General features: G+C 36.1%; 1 protein-coding gene across 1 annotated transcript in view; it reads right to left on the bottom strand.

The window, feature by feature from the left end:
* The window catches only part of RYR2 (ryanodine receptor 2), a gene marked incomplete at its 5' end in the record, with an annotated part of 385,437 nt that overhangs the window by 162,094 nt on the left and 197,040 nt on the right, over positions 1-26,303 (bottom strand). Inside the window, 10 exons of the mRNA XM_083858180.1 lie at positions 3,160-3,264; positions 3,500-3,716; positions 5,488-5,680; positions 9,029-9,270; positions 12,841-12,974; positions 13,348-13,466; positions 19,668-19,763; positions 22,485-22,620; positions 23,287-23,470; positions 25,392-25,513. Coding sequence (XP_083714306.1) covers positions 3,160-3,264; positions 3,500-3,716; positions 5,488-5,680; positions 9,029-9,270; positions 12,841-12,974; positions 13,348-13,466; positions 19,668-19,763; positions 22,485-22,620; positions 23,287-23,470; positions 25,392-25,513 — 1,548 coding nt within the window. The remainder of the gene's footprint in view (positions 1-3,159; positions 3,265-3,499; positions 3,717-5,487; positions 5,681-9,028; positions 9,271-12,840; positions 12,975-13,347; positions 13,467-19,667; positions 19,764-22,484; positions 22,621-23,286; positions 23,471-25,391; positions 25,514-26,303) is intronic.

The raw sequence follows: 26,303 nt of genomic DNA, 5'->3' as shown, positions 1-26,303 counted from the left end.
TAATGTCATGAAAAAAATCACATTTCTCTATAATATTTCTGTATAATGTAGTTTTTGCATTTTGATCCAAGCACATAATTCTCAAATTGAACAGCAGTCATTTATGTTTTGGACTTAAAAATCTTTACAGTCTCCAGGGGGTATTTATCTTGATTGGATGGGATTTTCTGTTCTTTGGACAGATAATACAGGCAATTCAACTGTCAAACTACTTATAAAATTCAATAGAAGATAAAATGATAAATATCTTTTAGTAGCACTGCAAATGTTTATTTACAGATTCCTAAGATCTACAGTAATCTGTATTAAAAAAAAAAAAAATGAATATAGTCTCTGAGTTTAGATCTGTGTACAGCTAATTTAAGTCTTGGATGTCAGGAATTTTCCTCAGAAATCGAAATTAATTTATTTCCTCTAGTGACACTATTTCTATTCTACAACTACAATGTATAATAATTCTATTATATAGCTAACGTATTTTGTCGGTTACTTTCCTGTTTCCTTGGGGTTTTTCTGAGCACAATATAAAAATCTGCTGCCTTGCAAACACATTATATTAGTGGTAAAACTCAAGGCATCCATCAATTCTTAATTTTTGTGGCTGGTTTAAAATGCATAGTGACATTTTACAGAAACAGAACAGATATGCAGATGCATCTGATGATTTCAATAGTACACATATTCAACCTAAAATGAAGTAAATTAACAAAGTCCACAATTTTTCTACATTAGCTTGATATTTTACTTTGTTGCATGCATAGAATGCAGTACTAATATGTCATGCAACAGTGGGTATGTAATGCAATAGTTTGGTGATAGTACATACAGATCTCATGACCCAGATATGTAGGAGGAATATAAAATGCTACAGCAGATTTTTTTTAATAATTTGGAGGGTCTTTTAAAGATTCTGTCTGTTAGCCTTTAAACTTTTAGACTGGATGAAAAAACACCAGTAGCTACTACATAGAATGCATTTTGCTCTGAACTAAAAAACCAAAATCTAATATTAGATGATTTGTGTGCGTCTAAACAAGCTAATTTAAGTGCCATGCCTTCACCCACCACTTAATAACTGCAGTGCATGAATTCAGATAACTAGAACTGGCAATAGTGGCTTAAATGTAGCTGATACAAAACTGGGAGAAGTTGTTGACTCTCTGGAGGGCAGGGAGGTCTTGCAGAGAGACCTTCACAAATTATAGGCCTGGGAAATCACCAGCTATATGAAGTTCAACAACAGTAAGTGCTGGATTCTGCATCTGGTATGGGGCAGCCCTGGATGTACAGACAGACTGCGAAATGGGACACTGGCAAGCAGCTCTATGGAAAGGGAGCCGGGAGTCCCAATTGTTGAACATGAGTCAGCAGTGCCCTGGTAGCCAGGGGGGCCAACCCTATCCTGGGGGGCATCAGGAACAGCATCACCAGCCCAGGCAAGGGAGGGGATTGTCCTGCTCTGCTCTGAGCTGGGGCGGCCTCACCTCCTGTGCTGGGGGCAGTTCTGCGTGCCAAAATGTAACAAAGACATTGAACTGTTAGAGAGTGTCCAAAGGAGGGCCCTGAAGATGGTGAAGGGCCTTGAGGGGAAGGCATTTGAGGAGTGGCTGAGGTCACTTGGTCTGTTCGGCCTGGAGGAGACTGAGGGGAGACCTCACTGCAGTTACAGCTTCCTCATTCAGGGAGGAGGAGGGGCAGGTATTGATCTCTGTGGTGACCAGGGACAGCACTAGAAGAAATGGCCTGAAGTTGTGTCAGGAGAGGTTTAGGTGGGATATTAGAAAAAGGTTAATCACCCAGAGGGTGGTCAGGCACTGGAAGAGGCTCCCCAAGGAAGTGGTCACAGAACCAGCCTGACAGAACTCAGGAAGGGTTTGGACAATACGCTTGGGTGTGACGCTTGGGAAAGGTGCTGTGTAGGATAAGGAGTTAGACTTGCAGAATCTTTGTGGGTCCCTTCCAATTCAGCTTATTCTGTGAGTCTGTGAAACTTATAAAATCATTTGGGAGAAACCAGTATGATTTCTCATAGAGATCAACCTCCAGAAAATGATCAGCATATACTTTGTCATGATTCCAAAGTGAGCACATCCTACCACAATGCACAAAAGCAAGGTAAATTAAAAGATTTAACACCTATTTTCATTTTGAACATAACTAAGTTTATCAGTGCTTAACTTGATACTTATCCTATATGGTTTAAATAGTGTTCAACTGTACAATTAGACTCTCGAAACATAATGGTACACCAAGAATTCCTGCAGGCTGCTTCACAGCTGGTATGATTACACCACAATTAAAATGTTTTGACACATTAATTTAACTGAGGTTTTGGGTTTAATTTGGTGGGGAAATTAACTACAACAAAATCTAGATATCTTTTCTGTTAATCATACATTTTAAAGTACTGCTGTATGCTACATCAAATATGATACCTATGCCCAGTTACTTTAAATCTGTAACCGGAACTCCTCAGAGGACCAAAATCTTTTTTAGTAACAAAAATAAAATACATACATGTTTTTACACTTATATCTAGTACCTACTCCATATTTCTATATACTCTTCACAGCAATATTTCTTCATAAAACAGCATTTAGGATAAAAATAACAAGCTTGTATATTTTTTACTGACTGACTTTAAAAAATAAAATAAATTCATGCTCCATGAAAAGTAGGAAAGACAAGAAAATAGTTATGCAGAGCACCTAATACAGACATGAGACTGAAGAAGTGGAGGGAAGGAAAGCAAAAATCAGATTTAATGGAATTTCCTATAGGCAATATTTATTTAGGACTTCTATAAGAGCAATGTTAGCATATGTAAAGAAAACTAAGAATAAACTGTTTTCATTGACTTACTCCACAAGGCAGTTGAACATCTTGCTCCAAGAGCAAATATGAGGTGAAAAACTCACTATGTACTTTCTCTGCTGACAGTTAGAACTGAAAATTTCAGCACCAAATAGCTTTAATACCAGAATTTTTGTTCAGAAATGCCCAAGCACTGTTGGTTTCCACATGATTTCAGTGGGAAGGTGCTTAAAACCTTACTAATTTTGGGGGGATGATGAAAAATGCAGTCCCATTAGTACATTGAAACAAACGTGCTGAATCATACTATGCAATTAACAGAGAATTAAGTTGGAAGGTACATACTGGTCCATACTGCCAGCCAAGTTCGATCTTATTCATAACCCAAAGTTCATGGATGTTCTCTGCTAATTTTTCTCTAATCCTTTCCAGGTGGGGAGGCAAAACAATCTAAAGAGAGAAGAGATAGGAGAGGAAGAGGCAATTATAAGTTGCTTGACATGCCACCCAAACTTTCATAACAGATAAACTTCAAACAAACCAGATGTCTCAATAAAGCCCAAGAGAAAACCAAGTTTGGGACAAGATGTAAATTCAACCAAAATTCAAAATTCAAATGAAGGAAAAATAGGCATGTAATATGTGTGTGTATTAAAAGGAAAATGCAATCTTCCCATTTCCATACCTGGCTAGTATCTACAGGAACTGGAGTGAAAGCTGCTTGTGACAGAGAGACAGTGGGACCCAGTAGGTCTCTTGTGTAGCTGCGATCTTGTTTGTACTCTCGGCTGTGCTCCACTTTCAGCTTCTCTTTTGGTAGGACAGCTTCAAAGCATGGAGCATATCCAGGTGGGGGAAGAAACTTGAACTCTCCATGGCGACCTCCAAGCAAGAAACGAACCCTGTAAACATCAGAATTACTTTAGATAACCAAGACACCTCTGGTGGAAAGCCTAATCAGTCTCTAAGCCTAAAGAATATTAAATGCTATTTTAAAAAAAAAAAAAAAAAAAAAGGGGGGGGGGTGGGAAATGTCAATGTTGCAGCTTCTTTTCATTGTTTACGGTTCAACTTTCTCTAAATGCTGCTGGAGTTTATGATGTAAGAGGTCAAATAAACACAGCAAAAGTAAACAATTCTTTTTTCCGGTTAATTTTATTTCACTGAAGGCATTTTAAATCACAAGACAAATAATCTCTGAGGGATAGAATGCGTTTACTCAGCACACCTATAAAGTAAGCAGCAGGCTATTGAGTCTCCAAAGGCAGAGATTAAAACCCAGAGTAATCAATCAAGCACTTCAGAACTCTCTCCACTGAGGAGGTCTCCATTCAATCTCATTCGAGAAATGAACCAAAAACCCTGTGGTTCTTTCTTTTCTCTCATAAAACTCTAAATCCTTAGAACAGAACACAAAACCCCCTAAACTTCCTTCTCTGAAAGTTCTATTTGTCATATTAATAGAAACACAGGGGAAAGCACTCTTTCATTATGACAAAATGGTAAATATGTCACGGTTTTTTTACTGAAAAATTCAATCAGTGAGGTAATAATAGTGTAAAAATGACATAATACCAACATGACATAGCAATGACACAATACTGAAAAATACTCCTAGAACATTGCCATCCAGATGGAATCAAAAACCACCCAAAAAACTAGCCTTAAACAGAAGACTTTTGTATCTTTTCTGTTTACTATGTTACAAGATTTTTGTTAATGCTATACCAGTACACACTCAAAAACAGCCTGCAGCACACACATAGTATCTGTCAATAATTTCTCTGATAACAGGAATCAAGCATGCAGGTTTGTAGTTTTGCATTTTGTAGCATGCAGATCTATAATTTTAGTATATTTTATCTCCTGTATTACCAAAAGCAAAGTCTAAAGGAGTGTATTTTGCATCTGGAATAAGAGATGAGTGTGTGCTCTATGTGATAGCTCTTAGCTTCTGTGGTATTCTTTGAATGATCCCTCAGAGAATGCTCTGCCTCCAACAGAAATCAGCTTTCAGCCTTCACCTTTGCCAGTCCTGGTAAAGTTGGTCTCCCTGCTGGAACATCATGCAATCTTTTTTAATATTAGAGTCTCAAACTGCTCGATACATTGAAGCAGATGTTTGGCACCTCAAGTGTGACTTGAAATTTTACAGAAAACCAGAATTGTACAGCAACCAGAATACAGATTGAATTAGTATTAACTCACGCTGCTGAAAAGGAAGTGTATGACCACTATTTCTTAAGGTAAGTGCAGATGATACCTCTTTAAATAACAGTTATTAGCTCATAACAGGTGAGTTAGGGAAAATACATTTTAAATACAAAAGGCTGATGCAAAATGCTGCCCTGGAATAAATGTGCAGCATAGTGTCAGCAAAGAAATTATTAAGAAGCTGTTTCTAAGACATGTCTGCAAACCAGCAGAATACACTTGTGTGCTGAAAAACAACAGATGCACTGTGTCTTCAGGACTTCTTTGTAGCTCTGATACTATCCAAGAACTGGTACTTTGCCAAAAAAGCAGATGTCAGAAAGAGAAATGAGAGCAGACAGCCAGGGAATTATTCAGCATATTCATGCATACAGAAAAAAAAAAAAACAACCAAGCAGACTTGGGAGGGAAAAAAATCACAAGAAAACAATCGAACAAACAAATCCATGGGATGCTAACTTTATTCCTGCAGAGAAGCTGACAACTGGGAAGAAGAGGCCATCTATGTTGAAGTTTTCAAACATTCCTTGAACTGGCTGACCATTTATTCGGAAAGAGATGCTGGGGGCACTCAGGTCCAAACAGCAGCTAATAACATCATCAGTTCTTAAGAGATGTTGGTTGGGGGAATTTACTGTTCGTGCTACACAACCTATGGAAGTAACAGAGACACATTTAGTGAAACTTACGAAAACCACACTGGTTTTCACAGCAGCCTAAAAAAGAGAAAAACATCACTATAGAGCACAAACACATTAATACACAAATATCTAACCTTTGACATCCATGATCTGATTTTAAGTTTGCAATACAGTGAATAGCAGCATACAGTCACATCAACACAGCTATTTCAATCATAAATAATAAAACTCAATTACATTTTATGTAAGTGAGAATAATTACTGATATCCATATAAACAGTTAAACCCAAGAAAACTACATTTTTTCCTTACATTATGTAAGTGCAAACTGAAAACAGCCATTAATACCTAATATGAAACTTAGTATACTTTTCTAAACAATGTTTCATTATTTAGACAGAGAAAACTAGCTCATTTTGAATTATTTATGGAAAATTAGGTAATCCCTGCTAATGGCCACATCACAGTACTCATTCAAACTTGTATGAGATGATACTATTCAGTTTCATAATTAAACTGCAAACCAGCATTTTTTGGTAATATAGAAAGATAGCTGCATTGTTAAGGCATATATATTCAGTAACATATATATACATACATATATATATATTTAATCAGTTTTTATGAATTCTAAAGGATTATTCTATCTTACATCAAATTCCGTTTATACAACTGCACCTGCCTCCCAAGAGAAACAAGCTGTAGAATGCAGAAATAGGAAGGGATCATGTATGAAAATTACTGCTATCTACAGTACAAAATTTTTGGAAAACCATGGAAGCTGTTTGAAAACATGTCTACATGTTTTCCAACAATAATTTATGCACTGTCTGCAAGAGATACTCTATGATGCAAACTAAGAACAGAGTACTAACTTTATAACTAAGGCGTCCAACTTTTGTAAACATGAAAGACTTAACTAGCCCTACATCTCCAAGAAGAAGCTGATGACATATGGTTTTAACAGAAGCAAAAATAATAAAATCTCAGTCATTTTTTCTGAAAAGTGAATTTTCATGCACATATCTCCCTGACCTCTCAGGAAAAATAAAATACCAACACTTCCAAAATTCTATATATGAAAATGACTTTGTGATACTGCCAAATGAAAATATCACAGCTGAGAGCATAAAATAAATCACAGAAAGGGACAATTATTTAATGGCAGGGATAACTAAACTCTAAAAGAGCTACCAATGAAGAATGGATATTTCATCCACTTAAAGAATACTACTTGAGACCAGATGCCTTTTTAGACACTACAATTTAGACAAATATAGGTTATGGAGATCAATGCAAGGCTGACTGCTAACAGAAATATGATGGTCATTGATGAATACACAGTAGATCAAATTATCTAAATGCCTTTGCTGGCCCTAGATTTTAAGGATCTATGAGTTCCACTTCTCCATGATAGGTCATTTCAGGACTGAAGAACCAAATGCAAATTATATGTGATTCTCATATAGGCTTTGTCCAGAACAGAAACTTGAGGGCAGAAATTACTGCTGCTATTCATTAATACAGTAGCTGTTTCATGCTAAGGAGGTTATTCTTAAACTGCCATGGCTGAGACTTACCAAGATGCAGCCTGGGATTTTGGAAGCAAAGGTCATGATTTTCAATATGCAACAACTTAAAGTTCTTCCATGTTTGAGAAGTATGTATGTGTTACACAAAAATATCAGTGAAGAAAGAAGACATAAATCTTTTCAAATCTACAAGCCGCATCCACAACAGATAGAAAAATCTGCAGATACAAATGTGGTCTGACTTTTTTCTTTTTTGGCAGGATTACTGACTTGAGAATCACAAACAACTGGTTCGGTTTTTATGTTGGTACATTTCTGACTGAAAAGTTTGCAGTGGGTAGAAAAAAAAAATTTCGTTTTCACTAATCTTTTGTTTCCTCTCTAAAACTGACCTTAAGTACAAAAGCTACCTTGGTGAGCTCATTATTTTCTGGTTTTTCTGTAATAATACTTTTTCCATCAAACTTAGTCACGACACTTGTAATGATACCATTAATTATGCATCATTGCTTCAAAGTAATTCTCACTGTACATGAGAGACTAAGTAGAAGTTTCTTTTCTAAGATGCCACTCCAGTTGATATGCTATTATTTGTTAATAAAATTCATTGCTAATTTGATTGGAAAGTTCTTTTGAAATGTGAAACTTTTCCAAGTATCAAACCACAATGCTTCAAAACTGCAAAAACTTTGGATGATGCAGCTGACTCACTAAATTATCTCTCTTGTGTGCTAAGGTGCTTTAGAAAATCTACTTATATCTCTACAGTGGAAAGAACTACCAATCCTATGAGCCTTTCCCAGTTTCCAGACAGTTCTCTAGTTCACCACTGCCCAATAACCTCTCAAAAATAAAAATTTTAAAAAAATCTCAGCAAGGTGAAATCATAATAAAATCTCCTTTCAAGAAGTTCAGGACTGTCCAACTGTAGGACTATCCATGCTAAATGATATCTGGGAATCTTTTCGCAAAAGTTAGAACTTGTGAAAAAGATTAAGAAAAAGAGAACAAGCTATCATTATTGTGATTTTGCTGAGCTAACCCAAATTGAAGAGAGAATAAGGTATTTATAGAATCAAGAGTAAATAAAAATGCTTTAGGTACTGAGTTCAGCTTTCTCTAACACTAGAATCTTCATGCATAAATTACTATTAACAAATGGATCCAAAGTAAGCCAAGAACATTTTAAAGATGAATACCTGAGCAAATACATCATATGCAAGTTAGGAATGTGATTCTGCAAATCTTGCAATAATCAGTCCTAATGCATGCAAATATAACATCACTACATAAAAAATATTTTGTTTTAAATGTTTGGCAAAAAACATATTTAAAAATCTTCTTCACCTCTAAAGTATCTCTGAACTTGTAAAGACTCATAATAAAAAACTGGCTTGATTAAAAAAAAAAAAAAAAAAGTAGACTCTGTAGCTTAAATCCCTCAGACTGTTCTTACACTACCACATGGGAATTTCAAACCCAGATGGCTGTCGTACTTCAATTTCTGAAGCTTTGACGTTTTAAATACAATTTTCATAGTTACCATGAATACACAGTCCCCCTTCCCACCCACCCCCAAAAGTCCCAGGCTGAAATGTAAATTATTAGTCTACCTGCATTACTTCATATAAACCAATTTTTTTTCAATATACAATGATAGTTTAAATCATATTCTGATATAGGGTACTGTTTCTGTATGTTCCAAGTGTCAGCCAAAATAATTTAATTCACTTTGCTGCTGTTGAAATCAAATTCACTGGGATTGCAAACACAATTACAGTGTTTAAACAAAAATAAACAGCAACCACAAAATACCCAACAGAATACCTGACCACAGATGTAGACCATCAAAGCCATAGGAATACAAGTCATCACCAACACCATTTCCTCCCCATTCCGCTCCTCCCCCTGGGTAGGGTGAGTAGCCTTCTGTTGAAGCCCAGCCCACTCGCAGATGAGTTGATTCTGCAGTCACAAAGGGCTCCAGATGGTCCACCATAAGTTCATAGTACCATTTTCTGTATTGGGCTGAGCCTTCACTAATTCCCAAGAAGATGTTGGGTCGCATGCTTAAACAGAAAGAATAAAAATAGTTATTAAAATCTTATCTCAAGGACAAGATGAATTGCTGTGTACTTTTCATTGACTCAAATTTCAAGCCTCTTTTGTGTGATTAAAGTAACAGAATAATTTCACTTCATTGAATCACACACATTACCAGGTTGGTAAAGACTGCAAGGATCATCTGGTGCAACCTCGCTCAACAAAAGCACAGTCAGGACAAGATGGCCAGCACACTGTCCTGTTGAATCTTATAAGTGTCCAATGTTGGATAATCCACCATTTCCCCAGCAAAATTATTCCAATGACTGATTCTTCTCATCATGGAAAATGTTACTCTTTTCTCCAGTCAGATCTCCCCAGGAGATACTTGTACCCATTACCCTTTGGCTATTCCATGTGGCTCCTCACTGCACCTGTTCCTCTAACTGGAAAAATGGAAAAATGGAGTAGCTTCAGATCCAATACTTTCCACTTGCACTCCCAAAGCTTTATACTTGTTCTTGATTCTACTCAAGTTTCACAGCTTGCTGGGCCATTTATGCCCCCATGAGAAGAGTAACAATGGATAGCAATCTGTGCTCTGGACAAGTTGAGGCACCCTCTAGGCAACATGTCAGACTTCAGCTCCCAGAAGGCAGTATATTTAGTTAGTTATTCATTCATTTATTTTGGTGAAAAATGGTCTATACATTTTATGTAAAAAAAAATTTGCTTCAGTAACTGAAACAGTATCCTCACTCAGATGCCAACAGTAATTGGTTTATGTGTTTGAATAATTAGTAGATGCTAAATACTGCAAAAACATCACAGCTATTCACCACTTACCAACATAAGTGTAATAAGTATACATTGCAGGTTTAATTTTACATAGCAAACTGCATTCTGTAACACTGATTATCCATTCAAGAGAATAGCATTTAAAAATATACGAAAGTGAGAGTCATTCTATTTCAAAATTCTCTTGTACCTCTTCCTTCTTTGTTCCAAGTCCTATATAACTCAGTAATTTGCAGTAGTAGTAGAAATCCTTAATATCAGTGTGATGCTCCTACTGCTACTGGTTTTACAGTAAAAAAGGCAAGCTACTACTGTGCTTACTCAATATCTAGCTGAAGAATAATATGTAGAGTCATATCTAAATGTCATGACAGGGGAAAAAAAAGGAAAAAAAACTATGCTTTTCTAATCTGATTTTGTGGATAATATTGAATATAGACTCTCATCCCAAAAAATCTGTCTCCAGACAGTCATTTCTGTGCCAGCTTTGTACTAAGACAATCAATCTTGAATTAAAGCCATAGAGCACAGAAGTATCCAAAATCAATTCTAGCTATATTTCTTCAATGATTGGTTACACATATTGCAAAACATCTTTTAAACTCCTAGATTGAATGTATGTAGTCCTCATATTCCTCCACTAGATTGGGTTATTACTTGTATAAATATTTTCTTTCTCCATTCAGGCTGACTAATCAACAAAAATGTAGCTCTAAGCTAGTTCCAGTGTTGTTTCTGGTAAAGGGAATGCAGGAAGAGGAAGAAGGGCTGGTATGGGTGGTTAAATACAAGTCAGTGTAAAAGCAGACGTTACTGATTCTGGTTGCTTATAAAATAGCAAGTTTTATCAGGCAAGACCAATAAATTTTCCTTCTAAAAGCATACAGGTTGTCTTTTGCCAAATGTTTAATACAGATACTATTCACATTGTTCCAAGTAAAAAATTTAATGTCCTTAAAAACGTGTTTGACAAAAGCTATCTTCCAGAAAATTTATATTATTTGTAAAATATTAGCAAGATCACCAATTGAATTTTTTTCTGCCTGAACACAGGAGCACTTTATTATGCTTTTGTCCAGACTTCACAATTTAATCAACCTAACCAGTCAAATTCTTCTTGTTCAAAAGAGGTTTGTGAATAGTTTTCCAGTTCCCTGAAAAAGTACATTAAAAGCAATATCTTAAAAAGTTCCAGTAATATCTTAGAAAGCCGAATATCTTTGGATCAAGGTATACATGCCTTAGTTTAACACTAAATTTCTTCAATGATTCCTTAGTCTTACTGACTTTTGAAAAAATAATTTTTCCTTATAACTGCAAGAATAACAGTCTTCTCACTCACAGCTTACTAATGCAAAGCAAAAATATGGAACAATTAATTTGCTTTTTCTACCACTCTATTTGGGAAAGACAAGTTCCCTGTATAAGATCCAAAGTCATCCCAGAAGCTCAGTCATGAACTGCAGAATCATTGAGGCTGGAAAAGACCTCCATGATCATAAAATCCAATCCTTTGATCAATTATCTTCATGAAAACTAAACCACAGAACTAAGTGCCATGTCCTGTCATTTCTTGAACACTTCCAGGGATGATTGCTCCACCATTTCCCTGGGTAGCCTGCTCCAATGCTTAACCAGCCCTTCCACGAAAAAATTCTTCCTGATGTCCAATCCAAACCTCTCCTGCTGTGGCTTGAGGCTATGTCCTCTTGCTGTGCCACTGGCTGTTTGGGAGAAGAGGCCGGCCACCAGGTGGATACAGCCTCCTTTCAGGAGTTGTAGAGAGTGATAAGGTTTCTCCTGAGCCTACTCTTTTCCAGAGTAAACAAACCAGTTTCTTCAGATACACCTCATAAGACCTGTTGCTCCAGACCCTTAACCAGCTCCCTTTCTGCTCTCTGGACACACTCCAGCACTCAAGGTCCTGCTTGTAGTGAGAGGCCCAAAACTGAACACAGTATTCCAGGTGTGGCCTCACCAATGCCAAGTTAAGAGAGACAGTAAGTTCCCCAGATCCTTTAGCTTTTACTAGCCTCCCTATAACATACAGTGTGGATTTTTTCATGTTTTTCAGCATCTAGTAAATCCTATGAACTCTGAATTATAAGTACTATTTCTGTGTTTCAATTTTCATTACCAATCAATGACTGAGACTTATAAAAATAAACAAGTTTGAGATAGAAGAAGGATCCACAGATCTTCACGCAAAGCCATATTCTTTGGCCTCAGCATCAATTAAAACTCTGGAAAAACATTTATTTAACAATATCTATAAATGATAACTTTATCAGTTTAAGATGGCACTAGCTTCATCTTGTTATTAATGTCTGCTTAAAGGTAGCTTCTAAAATGTTGTCAGTGGAAGGAAGAATGAAGGCACTCTAAATATTCTAGGCATAGAATATATACACCTTCTGGTGAAGGTGTTTGGCACTAAATTATTTATTTTGACTAAAGGAAATTGATTAGGAAATCCTCACAAGATCATAAATACAAAGGCAATCACAGGACATCAAGTTGGCAATACTTGAATGCATAGTTAGATCTAGACCATAATCTTTAGAAGAGACTACAGCTTTGCAGTCTTAAAACAGTTTAGGGAAGCTATAGCTTGTGGCAGCTCTCTCTGACTCAAGTTTCAAATTTAATCACTACAGAAAAGGGAATTTCAAATCCTAGTAAGAATAAAATATCATAACAAAAATTTTGGAAGTAAACAGACTTTCTGTAGTGACTTTTTTTAAGCACAAGCTGGGTTTTTTCACTTTGCTCATAGGTAGAGATTTTTTTCTTTGTACCTGCTCACGTGGTTGACAAGGCGTGTCTGTAAGAGCAGATCTCTTCCTGGCAGGAGATTATCACAGATTAGATGTTGATTAGACCGCACAGCTACTCCATGACAAACACAGAGAGAACACAAAACATCCAAAACCTGAAAAAAAGAGATTCTTTTAATTTGAAATATTTTTTCATTATTATGGCAATGTAATGCTTTATACCTTGTTACTGGAAGACATGTAATGGTATGTAATTCATCCAACACAGTGGTTTTATTTTAGAACAATTCCGGAATTCTCCTAACATTAAAACATTCTTCCCACTTCCCTTGCAAATGGTTATGCATCAGTGTTTTTGCCAAAAAGAAGGTAATATTTCTCTTTGCTTCTTCCAACTGCTCATATATATTTCAGGATCAGTTTCATTCCTCATTATCAAAACAACATTAAAGTATCTGAAATTAACTTCCACACCAAAGAATGAGCTTGCTTTGTTCATCTAAATGTACTTGTTTAGTTTTTACCTACCTTATGGTTTCTTCCATGCTTGTCCAAAAGACAGATGATTGATTTAATATGCCCTTCTTTAATAATGTTTAGAGCTTCTGGGCTTTCTACCAACACACAGTGTAAAACCTCTAGAATTCCTGGGGGAGGGGGATAAAAAAAGAATTATTTCATTGAAGTGCATATAAAGTCATAACTGTACATAATAGCTCATACTCTTTTGCTCATCAACATGAAATAGTTTCGAAAATCATTGTAAATGACTAACAAACCCAAGCAGCAGTCATTGCCACGAAGAATCATTAACCTTAAAATGTTTCTATGTAATGGGGAAATAAAACAATCTCCCATGTGTACTGGAGCAAATCAACACCCGCTTTGGGATCTTCTACCTTTGGGAAAGACAAATATTGTACATGTAGTTCGGCATTATCAGTTGCTACAGCTGTGGCCACAATGAGAAAAATCAAAGGGGCTGAAGGAAAGCTAAGAAGCAGCCTTAAATCTAGAGATATGCAATTCCTATTAACAATGTAAAGCTCTCACATTGTCGTCAGCCCTTTAAAGCCACGCCCCTAAACAGCTTAATCCTTGCAAAGCAAAATCCATAGCATGAGTCTTCTGCTCTTTGCCACGCCCTCTTTTTTCCATTCAAGGCAATTGCAGCACTGCAAACTCCCCTTGATGTGGAAAAAATAGTGTTTTTGTTGGATGGTTCTGTCTCAGTGAGAGTACTCTGGCCTGCCTTTGATCCTAGTGAGGAAGAGAACATCAGCCAGTACAGATAACCTACAGCACTATCCCCACACTATTTATTGTTTTTTCCAGAGGTCTGAGGGACATAGGCCGTCATCCCTAATAAAGAGTAGGGATTACTCAAGGACTGAAATGTAGAAAAGGTGGAAGACAGGAGATACAGCGATAATTTGGTTCATCCGGTAAACAGGTTTCAAACAGAGTGTGTTACTTAATATATTTGTAGACAAAATCATGCATATGTAAACAGAAAATGCAGGTAGATAATGAGCTAGAGGTGAACTCCCAAAGTGATTCTATAGCCCTGAAGGCTTAAGCATAAAAAACCTTAATTGCAAATAAAAGAACATACTAAATCTGAATTTAGGAGTGGCATGATTTCTGCTGCAATAGATGTGCCCTTCCATTATTCCACCATTCTATGAATACTGACAGTAACAATATTATTTAAAAGGATAGAAACGTAAGAGTCATAAGAGCCAGCTAAAAGAGCAGATGCTCTGCAGCAACATAGCAGTAGCACAGTTCACTCAGCCTACCAACTAGACAAGGTCAGGGGTCACTGATCATGGTAAAAGTACCCAGGGAAGTTAAAAAAGTGCTACAAAAGGATCTTTAATCTAGAGGGGTAATCTAGAATAAGATCAACAACTTTGTGTGTCATAGTGACCTGGGAATGCACAAAAATCCTTACATTCAAAACAAGGTAACTGGAGGTTTGCCATCTCTCATTGCAGCACTGGAACACACTTTATCAATATAAATAGTAATCCAATACTAAATGACAGCACATAAGTGTGGCAACCACATCCTTGGAATTTTCTGTAGGTAGAGTCATAACCTTTTTTCTTAAAATAGTACACAGGGTTAATTTTGTAGTCTTAACATTTTCAAAACAGAAATAAAAATGTTTGAAGATGCAAACATTCAATATTTAATGCATTTTATCTATTAGATCCAGCTGTCCCAGCACCTACTTGAATTACTATAGCATCTGAATGCTAATTACCAAATATGTTTTGCTCCCTGTGTTTCAGAAAAAAAATCACATATGAGTGTACAGTATCTGTTTGGACTGATTCACTTTAAATTGTCTACATTAAAGACAACTAGCCTTGTTCCAATTTTATTGGGAGTTTCTCAGGGCAGTAAAGCAATAAGCATTTGAATGTCACACAATTAAACAGTATGATACACAGAGCTCATGGTAAGGGGAGTGAAAATTTTCTTAACAACTAACAGATTAAAGGAAGCAGTTATTTTCAGGACTTCTGAAATATGTTGACTCCTCTAATGTCATACTGTGGAATACAAGAATAAAATGCATGCACTTAAAAAAAATCCTCAAACCTGGTTTCAAAAACCTTTACTTGAAGGATATCCATGTTAAAGAAATTTCCCTGTCCAACCATTGAGGAGCCACTCTATTCTGACACCCGTTGTTCTGGGTAGTGAACCTCCTGGTATACTGCAAGAACTCTGAATGCACTAATATTTGCAATACTCATTTGTTCTGAGTTTTATGCTGGGAACTAGGCAGCAGAGTTCTGCTGGGAACTCTTGCACCATCTGAGCTCAGACCATGGACCCTTTAGAGCTACACACCCAACACTTGCACAGTCAGACTAGATTTCCTTCCAGCTTGACCCCGAGTTTCTCATAGCAGAGTCTCGGACGTCCCAATTAAAATAATTTCATTGTGGTGCAATGACTAACAAAATAACAACTCAAGCTGTGTAGCAGTCAGTAACAACTCAAGCTGTGCACCCAACATGGGAACCTGAGATGATCTCAGCTACTTAGAGCATGGTACTAATACCAAGTCTGTGGGTTCAATGCCTGTACAGATCATTTATTTAAGAGTTGGACTCAGTGAACCATTTTGGTGCCTTTCAACTGAGAACAGTCTGTGAGTCTGTGGGCACCTGGGCTTGTATCCCTTTACTGTCTAAGCATGTAGAATCTGGGGGTCTTTGACTCCTGCCGTGTCTCGGAGTGTCACCTGCCTGGGCCACAGGCTCCTGGGACCTTTGCTATGCTGAGTCAGCATTTCAAGGCTTCTCATCTCACCCAGAGCTCAACCAGCAGCTCAACTGCAGGCTGCAAAAAGCACTTTCTGCACTGAATGTATTCCTCAATGCTAGAATATTAACTTGTATTCTATTTTCTTATCTATGTTTTAATTTAAAATGATAGTAGGGGTCGGTAATCTCATCATGAATATATTTCAGAGTGAAAAATTAATCTAATTTTGATCTATGGATTGAAGAGACAGCTGAAGCATTTGCATTGCAGCTCTGCGATGTCTCACTTCTAATATGGTCTACTCTTGGGCATATTTCTACTTGGACAGATAATAATTTTCCTTCTTTTGCTTCAGTGAAGCTTGGGAAATTAATCAGTTTCTGAACTAATTTGTACAATCAATTCACAGTTGCTATTTATATATTTAATGCCTTCGTTCTGTTTTCCTAACACTTTTAGTTCCAGGAGAAGAAAAAAGTGAAAACAGGCATTTTATATATAATAGTTGGTAGCATCAAATCTTTATTGCAATACACACGCAGGAGATGTAACTGACAACTTTAACATTGAAGGTGAACTTAATTTTGGTGTGATTAACAGAACATGGTGTTTCTTCCTCATAAACACTTTACCTTAGAAAAAAATTATTTTATGTGAATATACGTATGCAAGTATTCTTAGTTTAAAGGTTTAATATAAGCCAGTATTTCTTACTATTGAAGATCTACCACTGTAAATTAAAACAGTGAAACTCTTCAGTCCATCAAGACAAATAAAGCTTAAAATGTAGCAAGCAAACATCTCAGATAAAATAAAAAAATTACATTTGCATACTAAAAGCCAAACCTACTGTGCTGCTCAAGATAACTAAAGCACAGCCTAATTAGCATATATTTTATAACTGATTCCCTCAAAACCAGAAAAAGTCTTTATTATAAAATCAGTTTTGGAGGCAATATGGAAGTAATGTTACCAATACACATGGGAATGAAGTACAAGTGGCCTAGTTCTTAGCAGAAAACTCAGAACAAATGAGTATTGCAAATATTATTACATTCAGAGTTCTTGCAGCATGTCAGGAGGTTCACTGCCCAGAGAAATTACTGTCAGAATACTCTACACTTTACAGAATGCATCTCATACCTTACTATACTATCATAAACAATTAAGTTTTGATTTTCAAATATTTTTGGTTTGAGATTAAAATTTAAAAATACATACGTACATAACGGAAATCATGTAGCACAGCATTTTAGGAAGTGTTATAAGAAATTTCATCTTGAACCTCCAAAAGTTGAGCAAAAAGTTTTGCATTATTTCTGAAAGCCCTTACCCTGAGAGTTTCAGATGTAAAATTAGGTCTTTTGGGAAACAGTTTCACCATTAAGATCTTGTGATATACATTGAAATTAAGCAGGTTGCAATCAAATCCCATGCAAATGCATAACTGTGAGATCATTCTCCTTAAATTAATGCTGTCACACTAAAGGTGAAGCATAGTAGAAAAATAATTTAACTTATGATTTTGAGATTTTCAAATGTTTGTTTAAGTTTAAATTAAGTTACTCAAATGGTCAATAGAGCAAGGAGATCACAGCATCTACAAAGCAGGTTCCCCAAATAATAATGTAAACCAACCAAATGACGTTCAGTTATGACATCTGTTTAGTCAGGATCACCAACCCTGGTGTACCAGCTGCAAGGACAGGATGATCTGCAAACCTCTAGCCAGACACCCGTGCTGTAAGCAGACATCTGTCTGAGTCACCAGCTGAAAACTAAAGTAGTGATACAGGCAAAGACTCCCATGTTCCAGTTGCTTCATCTCTTGAGCTGCTCAAGCAGTCAGAGCATAAACATATCAGCCTAAAACACATCAAGTGCATGCCAAGTGTAGGAAGTAATCCTGTAGTAAAACAGGTCCCCTGCTCTAAGGCCATAGGTCTGCAACTAAAACATGAAACAAAACTCTGCAAAAGTACTTCCATAAAACATTGCTGTCTGGAGAGGCTCACATGGGCAAACGCTTCAAAGTCTCTCTACCAGTCTCAGACCCAATAATAACTGATTTCAAACTTTCTGCTTGCCCCAAGAGCTGACAAAGGGAAAAACCTTCAAGAGAAGCATCAGCGTGTAACTGCCCTTTACAAGTGCAATCAACCACTGCAGATCTTGTCAGTCAGCTAGTGAATGCCGTGTCAGTTTACCCTCAGCCCTGAGAGAGAGAACACTGCTGCCACTGACTTCTGACAATATTTTCCCATGGTGTTGGTCAGTTCATCTCAGGAACAGATTTATGGCAAATAAACAAAACACCCATGAATGTTTAATGACAAAGCTGAAGGGAACACAAACACCTTGTTTACTATAGGACATATCTGATCTCACAGCTGCTGCTGATCCATTGAATATAACCAAGGTAAGAAATCTATTAATGTATGCCAAACGGTGACCTGCACCAAGACAATTCCTGGAACTACATGGAATACTCAGCAATAGCTGGGTATTTCTCATTTATTAATGCCACTGTAAAAGCCTGTGCTATGCCTGTGGCCCCCTTTTTTTTTTTTTTTTTTTTTTTTTTTTTTTTTTTTTAAATGTTTACCAGTCTAACATAAAACAAAGAACTTTTGTAATGGGGGACATACTTCCCTCCTGGCCTTAATAATTCAAAGACTCCTGAGCACACCATCAATCTGGCTGGCAGACGTATGATGGAGGAACGGAAAGAATTGTATGGGGAATGCAATTTCAGTTCCTGAGGACAACTCTTTAATCAATCATTATGTTCCTTCCAGTTCATGGAATAACACATGACACTACGCCAAGAAGATGATGGGAATAAGTTACAAATATGTAACTGGAGAGGTATGTAACACTGTTATTGTAACTATATTTCCCATTGCTTTGATTACAAATCTTCCTGCCCTTTGAACTTACTGTAGCATTATTACAAAAAAGAAGTATTAAAGACTCTTAAGAGGCCATCTTCCAAACAAATTGTAGGATGTACTATATTTAAAGCAAAACAGTCTCAACTGCTACTGAAAAACACTTCTTGTTAACATTAAATAGGAATTTACACCTCAGGAGCAAAAGAGGTGATTCATAAAGAAATGTATATGTATTACATAGGTAAACACTGTTAGGCAGACCAAATTGTATCCATTCCATATGACTTTTGTTGTATTTAGTTCGATGCAAATCCTGAAAGAAATGCAGACTTACAAAGAAAAGGGAAGATACCAGAATTACTTAGAAAACAACTTAATACAACTTACACTATTGAACAGCTATTTTATCAGATGCTTTGTCTGAATTAAAAGATAACACTACATCCAATTGGCCAAGGAAAAGGCAGAACTGCCAGAACTTAAAGTAGAAGTACAATGGAAAGCAGTGTGGAAAAAATGTTACAAATATAAATCTCCCTTTATTAACATAATTTACTCTCTCATCATAATAAGAACTTCAATATAATCAAGCTGAAGAAGTATATCACCAACTTTAAAGAACTTAGAACTGGTCAAATAAGGAAGTTAAAATACTAAAAAGCATACCAGAAGAGGCTTCCAGTCTTTCTAATCTGCTGATCAACCAATCAAGAGATCCAGAAAACTGAGCACAGTTTTTACGATTTCCTCGAATCAGAGCCGCTATTGGGAAAAGAGAGAGAGCACGAGAGAGAGAGGAATTAAATCAGTTACAAGTGCATTTAAATTTAAATAATTCCTGTCTTCTCTTGTCAGAAAGGATCCAGTAAGATAGTCTTAACCTTTAATTATTGATGTTCTAGATTTAAATTTACATAATATAAGCGATAGTTAGAATTCAGCATAAGAAATACCTTCAATATCAAATTGATCTTTCAGGAATTTGAATTATTTTGGCTCTACAATCATCTCAACAATCCCTACAAAATGCTCTACATGAAGAAGCCCATACTTACACGACGGAAGTCAGCTGCTACTATAGAAACAAGTTTCTGTAAAACAGTATTTTTGTAATGAGAGAAAACATTGCAAAAGCAGAGTCTGAAGCTAACAACATAGGCGGTGAATGCAAATTATTTTCTACTGTTACAATACATTCGTTCAAGAATAATAGGAAGTAAAACAAGTTAGATGTCTAGGAACTGTTTGCTCTACTTTTGACAAGGTTGTAGGGAGGAAGTAACTGCCTTGAATCTGTTTCATCCTCATGCTTTAAGCTGAAGATTGAAGTAGACTGAATAATCACTTGAGGAGTACAACCAAACTGAAATCTCCCTGAACACCGCAGGCAGCCACAATCTTGCCCTGTCCTGGATTATGTGCATCCGCAGGTATGTGCACACACACAAGCTCTCAGAGAATCATCTGCTTTACTCCAAGGACTGAGGCACAAATATTTCTGTTCGGTGTCTGGAAAAGGGCCAACTGGTTTTCTTAAGATTGTTTTCTAGTGCTCACAACAAATTATTTCAACCTGAAGTCTCTGCTATTATTTCCAGCAGCAGAGACTGTTGGTCCTGCTAAGAGGCAAAAGCCTCTTAAAATCTCTGGTTTGTTGTTGCACAAACTCACTGTATTATTTTGCAACTATGTTTTTAACTATGTTTTTATACTGCTTTATTTATAAAAGGTTAAACTTAGAGACTTACAACATAAACATGACATGAAATTATCTGCAAAGAGGAAGAGCAACATTGGAACACAGACAGTTCTGTAAACTTGCAGTTGCCTCACGAGTTTTCTGATGAGGAAAATCAAACCCTAATAGCAAAACAAACCAACTTCTTTTTCTTGCTATATTATATAATAGAAAAAAAATGTACCCTGAAATCTTACACCTTTGATTAATCATGATCAGTTATTTGAAAATACTTGGGAATCATAGGAGGGGGGACACCTTGGTAAAACACACAGACTAGAACTAAGGAACACCTGCTTCTGACACTGACTTTTATATTGGTCACAGGCAAGCCACAAAATCTCCCTGTGCTTCAGAAAGGAACATAAAATGAAGGCAGTAACACTTCAGTGCTCAACACACCACTAAATTTAACTTCATTAACGGTAATGAGACACAGATGGTTTCATAAATGCTGCTCTGCACAAGTTTGTGAAAGGTTAGTATTCACTGGTTAAAGCTGTGCAATAAATGAGGCACACAGACACTTAAAACTGAAAACAAAAAATAACATCCTACAGTTGCTTTTCTTATTGCCTACTACTCTGAACAACAGTAGGATTCAGTTTAAAAAAATAAAAACCATGATGTGGTCAGTCAGACATTAATATCACTGCACATTCTTTTCTAATGCAAAAGGATCGAGTACAAGTTCACAGACAATGTATGTATTTTAATAGAGGAAGGACAGATCCTTTAGTAGATATATCTCAATTATTTCAAATTGAAGGACAGTAGACTTAGATTTAATATAAGAAAGTATCTTTTTGCAATCAGAGTGGCTGGACTAGATGATCTTTAGAGGTCTCTTATGACCCAAACCATTCAAAGATTATATGTGATAGTATCCAGTCTCAGCATCTATAAATGCCTTCATTCTCATCACAGTGAAATACAACACAACGTCAATGACATGACAAAGGACATGAATTCTGGCATCACAGTTTACTTTTATTTATGTGCAGACTCAAAAAACAAAGTACTGTTTGCTGAAGCGCGACTGAGCAAGCAATATCCATTTGTCATCCATGTAATTACTGTACAGATCCAGCATTATTCAGAACAAAGCAATGTACAAATTCATCATAGCCAGATCAAAGCCAGGCTTCCTAAGCATTAGCTGCCAGAAGATAATGCAGTTAGAGAAGTAACATCAGAGGGCAGGAGGGGCACAGAGACTGGGAAATCAACAAAAGCTTGTGTGTTCTAATCACTACAAGTTCGTGGAAGCAATACATTGTACAGAATAGACAGACTCTTCTTCAGAAGGAATTTTTTAGCCTTGCCAATTGGAAATCAAGCCACTACTTTCTCCAGTCTGCACTGTGCTTAATGTAACAAGAGATCAACTCAGCTGTAACAAAAAACCTCATCTCTACCCTACATCTATGAATAACCACACCACAGAATTTTATATTCCATCATCTCCCATCTACACCCCAACAGATCGTCATTTGATTTCATGGAGATGTTAACTCTCTGGACCTAGTGTGGATACTTTACAATATTTCTAATTCCTGATCTAACTTTTTAAATTGATTGTTAATGCATCAAATAACTGCAAATGCAAAAATCTTGCTCAATTTGTATTCTAAGTTTCTACAAAATGGAAATTCTTCTGTACTACAACAGTTACATACTTCTTTACACTTTATTCTTCACTATTTCGATCTAAAACTATCCAAGTAATCTATAATATGTCTTACCTAGTAATTCATACAAAGAATTCAGAATAGATTTCCATGCTTCTCCAGCTTCCTTCCCAGCTACATCTGCAAAGTGAGCTGCACTGCTGTATACATTCAAGCGATCAATACATTCAAGTACAAGGTTGATCATACCCTAAAAATCAAAAAGCTCATATTAACAGAGGAAAAAAAAAGTATTTTTAGACACAAATATAAAAGACTTTCAGACATCTAAGAAAACAAAACATGGAGGATAGCATATGCAAAACACAAGAATATATGCGTGAAGTAAAACAAGCAATACCAACAGGAAATTTAACTTGATGGAGGTAATAAATACCTGCCATTTAGGATGGTCAAATTAAAACAAAAATAAATAATATTAATGACAATTTTAAGCAAGATTTTATTCTGGAGGACATTTAGGCATCTGACAAATTATAGGCAACTATTATTATCAGAGAAATAACACATAATATTAAAGAAAACGCTTAAAGAACACTTAGTGAACCAAAACATCCTTCTATATCAAGAGATTATAACAGAAAAAACTGATTCACCAATAAGGAAGAAAATTATGGGTAGAGTTCAAGGCACAAGGTCATAAAGTTAAAAAGAAGTAAGGTAATAAATGTATTTCTTCAAATATGCAGGAAAACAGCAGACCTAGAGGGACTATGAATGTAGCAAATAGCTTGACTCTTATAGGATAAAAACCACTGCAAGCATAATCTGTATTAGACATCAATACTACAGATACTGTGAAAGAATACTTGCAGACACTGTAGTAGAAAATCAAGAGTAAAACGGAGAGAAGTACCTCTTCTTGGAAGAGGTTCTGGCGATTCTTCAGTGCTCGGAGCCTGTTTTGTTTGTTTTCATGCTCCAAATGTTCATCAGGGGGGTGAAAGTAGCCAATCAAGTCCTGAAGGCTCAGACTGACAGACTCAATAGGCAAATCGATGGTGGAAGACTTCACTTTCTTGCTGAGAGAATCAAGGCCCCTGCAAGAAGATGCAAAGGCTCCTGAGAATTGAAAATGAATTTATCATTCAAACTTTTTATTTAAAAGCAAAGTTTTTTCAGATGCCAAAGCTCATTTTCTGACAGCAACTTCTCAAAAATTCTTCTTATCTGCCCATTCTCCATTTAACAATCTACCCCTTCCCAAATAAAACCTGAAAGCATGAAAAAATGCTATTTCTGGGAAATTTTTTTCAAATCCAGAAAACACATTTTAATATCCTACCTACAGACGTAGCGGTTTCAGAGGCAGAGCAAAAGATGAAGAGAAGTTATTGTAAACTGGTAGAAAGCATCATGAAACTGGAATGGACACTAAGAGGCTAGTCCTGCAGTGCTGAGGAGGGTCCCGATCGCTCATGGAGGCTCTCAAACACATCTCTAACCTATACTTAAGCCTTTTCAGTGTGGAAAGATGCAGCACTTCTACACTCATTTGTCTCAGGACTTCATTAGCCTTTTTGTTTCCCTGATACTCAATTCAAGCTTGACCTTGCTGAAGTCTGTGAACATTCTCTCTGAGAAGTGGAGGGCTGACTGTTCTCATCCATGTTATACCTGCTCCTTGCTCAACTAAATCCCTTTGCAAATAATGCAAAGTTTCAAAAGGATAGCTACAATAGTTATCTTTAAAACTTAATTTTATTGTGAGCATGTTATCCAAAGCACAATTTTTCTACTGGCTTTGTGAGGAAGAACTGGAGCATACACTTAAGAGAATAATTTTCATCCTCTTCAATTCAGTTTTTATTTTTGAGGTAACATCCTGCCAAAACTAAACTGCTAAACACTGCCTTGGACTCCCTGTGCCCTCCACAAAAATCTCCACTGTAATTTAGCAATACCTTGATTTGTGAAACCTTATCATTAAATTGCCTTTCTCTATCTTTATCTTTTATGGCATTATTAGAAGCTTCTATGAAGGTGTATTATTTACAAAGTGACCCAAGGCTTACATTTCCTTTGTATTTCAAATGTCATACTGCAGACAATTCTCCCAACGGGTGATTTTGACCTGGTTTTTTTAAGTCTCTTGTTATAGGCTCTTCAACAAATTGATAAGTCTGTATCTTTGTCTGTGCCCTTATTTAGGACATGGTTGCTTCAGGTCATCATCTTCAACAGTTTTTTTTTTACTTTTGACAAATGATTTCTTATGAAATTCTTATCATTCCATACAGTCTTACTGGATATGATTCTTTTCCTAATGCAAGCTACACACTGATGAAAGGGCCTTTTATCAATTACTGAAATCACAAGCATTTGAGAATTAGCATTTTATCAGCATTATTTAGGAATAGCAAGATAAATGCAAATTGCACACATCTGATAGGATTTTTAAATGGCTAATTACTATAAAATACAACACAACATTTTTCATGTTCCAAAATATTAAAGAAACAAGTAGCATTAAAAGGGAAAAAATAAGCAAAACGTAATGTGAGAGTAGAAAGAATATAATTTTAAAGAAAAGTTCTTCTTGATACTATGAATTTCTTCAGTACATTTGTGTTTTTTACAGATCTGTAGTTACACAGTTATCTCACACTTCCAGGTTTTCCAAGGAAGATCACCTTTAAAAACCATACTTTGAAAAGAAAATGCTAATTTATGCACCATATGACTTAAAGCAAATTCTGGCAAGGAAATATCTCTTTTATGGTTTGTTTGCATTTTCAGTATGTTTATGCATTTAAATCAAGATTGAGCAATAAATTATAAGGTATCTGTTGAGGTGCTTATCTGCTGATAACAGAAAGAATTGAAAAAGTCCAGTTTGAGAAGTATTGATCTATATTTTTTCTGAAAGATAAATTGTTCCCTGTTGTGTTAATGGCAACTTTGAATAAAACTGAAGAGGAAAAAAAGAAAAGTGATGAAAAGGTCATTTTAAAAGCACACCTTATGAACCTGTTGAAAAGGAAGACTGTACTACGGATGACACGTGCTGTACGAGATTCTTCATTCTGAGATCTGGACAGTGTTAAACCATCATCCATGTGCCCTTCATGGTGCATTATTGCCTGAAAACAAAAGCAGGAAGCAGTCACTGCAAAATGAGACATTAGATAAGAAGTCTGAAAACTCACATAGGAAGGCAAGCTAGGAAATTATGAAGTCACATACAAAAATAAAAATTTTATTAAAAATAGATAATTCCATACTCTAGTTTCTCATGTCCAAGGTCACACCTGCACTGAGCCAGCGGGTTCAGTGCCATAATAATCTCAAAGCTACAGCTTTTGCAAACAACATGCTTTATTTAAAAATAAAAAAATCTAACGGGTTTTTGTTCACGTTTTATTTTTATCACCATTAAAGGCACTTTCTTTATAGAGCAGCAAATCCCTGAAGCAGAAAAGGTCATAATAGATATTCTTTACTGGTCCTCATTTCTAAGAGTGCTACCAGCCTTTTCTGACTATGCTTTGAATAATTTCCAATAACTTACAGTTTTTCACATCTAATTATCATGGATATCTGATGGATTGGATGGCTCAATCCAACCCTCTGCCCTAACTGTGTAGTTCTGGTATCTAAAAAAGTCATGGAAAACACTACAGTGTTTAAGTATTAAGTTTCAAAAGAATCTTTTCCCTACTTTATGATACTGAGCTAGCATTCAGCTTGGCTGTGATTATTCTATAAAGAAACAAATCTCTCAAGACTTGAACATATCCAAAAGGTAACACATTTACAATGTGGAAAATAGTACTTTGAACTAAAAGTCTCCTCAATCCAAACCACATTGAAGAAAGGAATCTTAGCATATTCTATAGGTTGTTACTAATATTTTAGTTTGAAATCAAATAT

The sequence above is a fragment of the Zosterops lateralis genome (genome assembly GCF_965231275.1).
Source record: "Zosterops lateralis genome assembly, chromosome: 3".
Classification (NCBI taxonomy): domain Eukaryota; kingdom Metazoa; phylum Chordata; class Aves; order Passeriformes; family Zosteropidae; genus Zosterops; species Zosterops lateralis.
The sequence above is the reverse complement of the archived record's forward strand: the minus strand, read 5'-3'. Positions and strand labels throughout refer to the sequence as shown.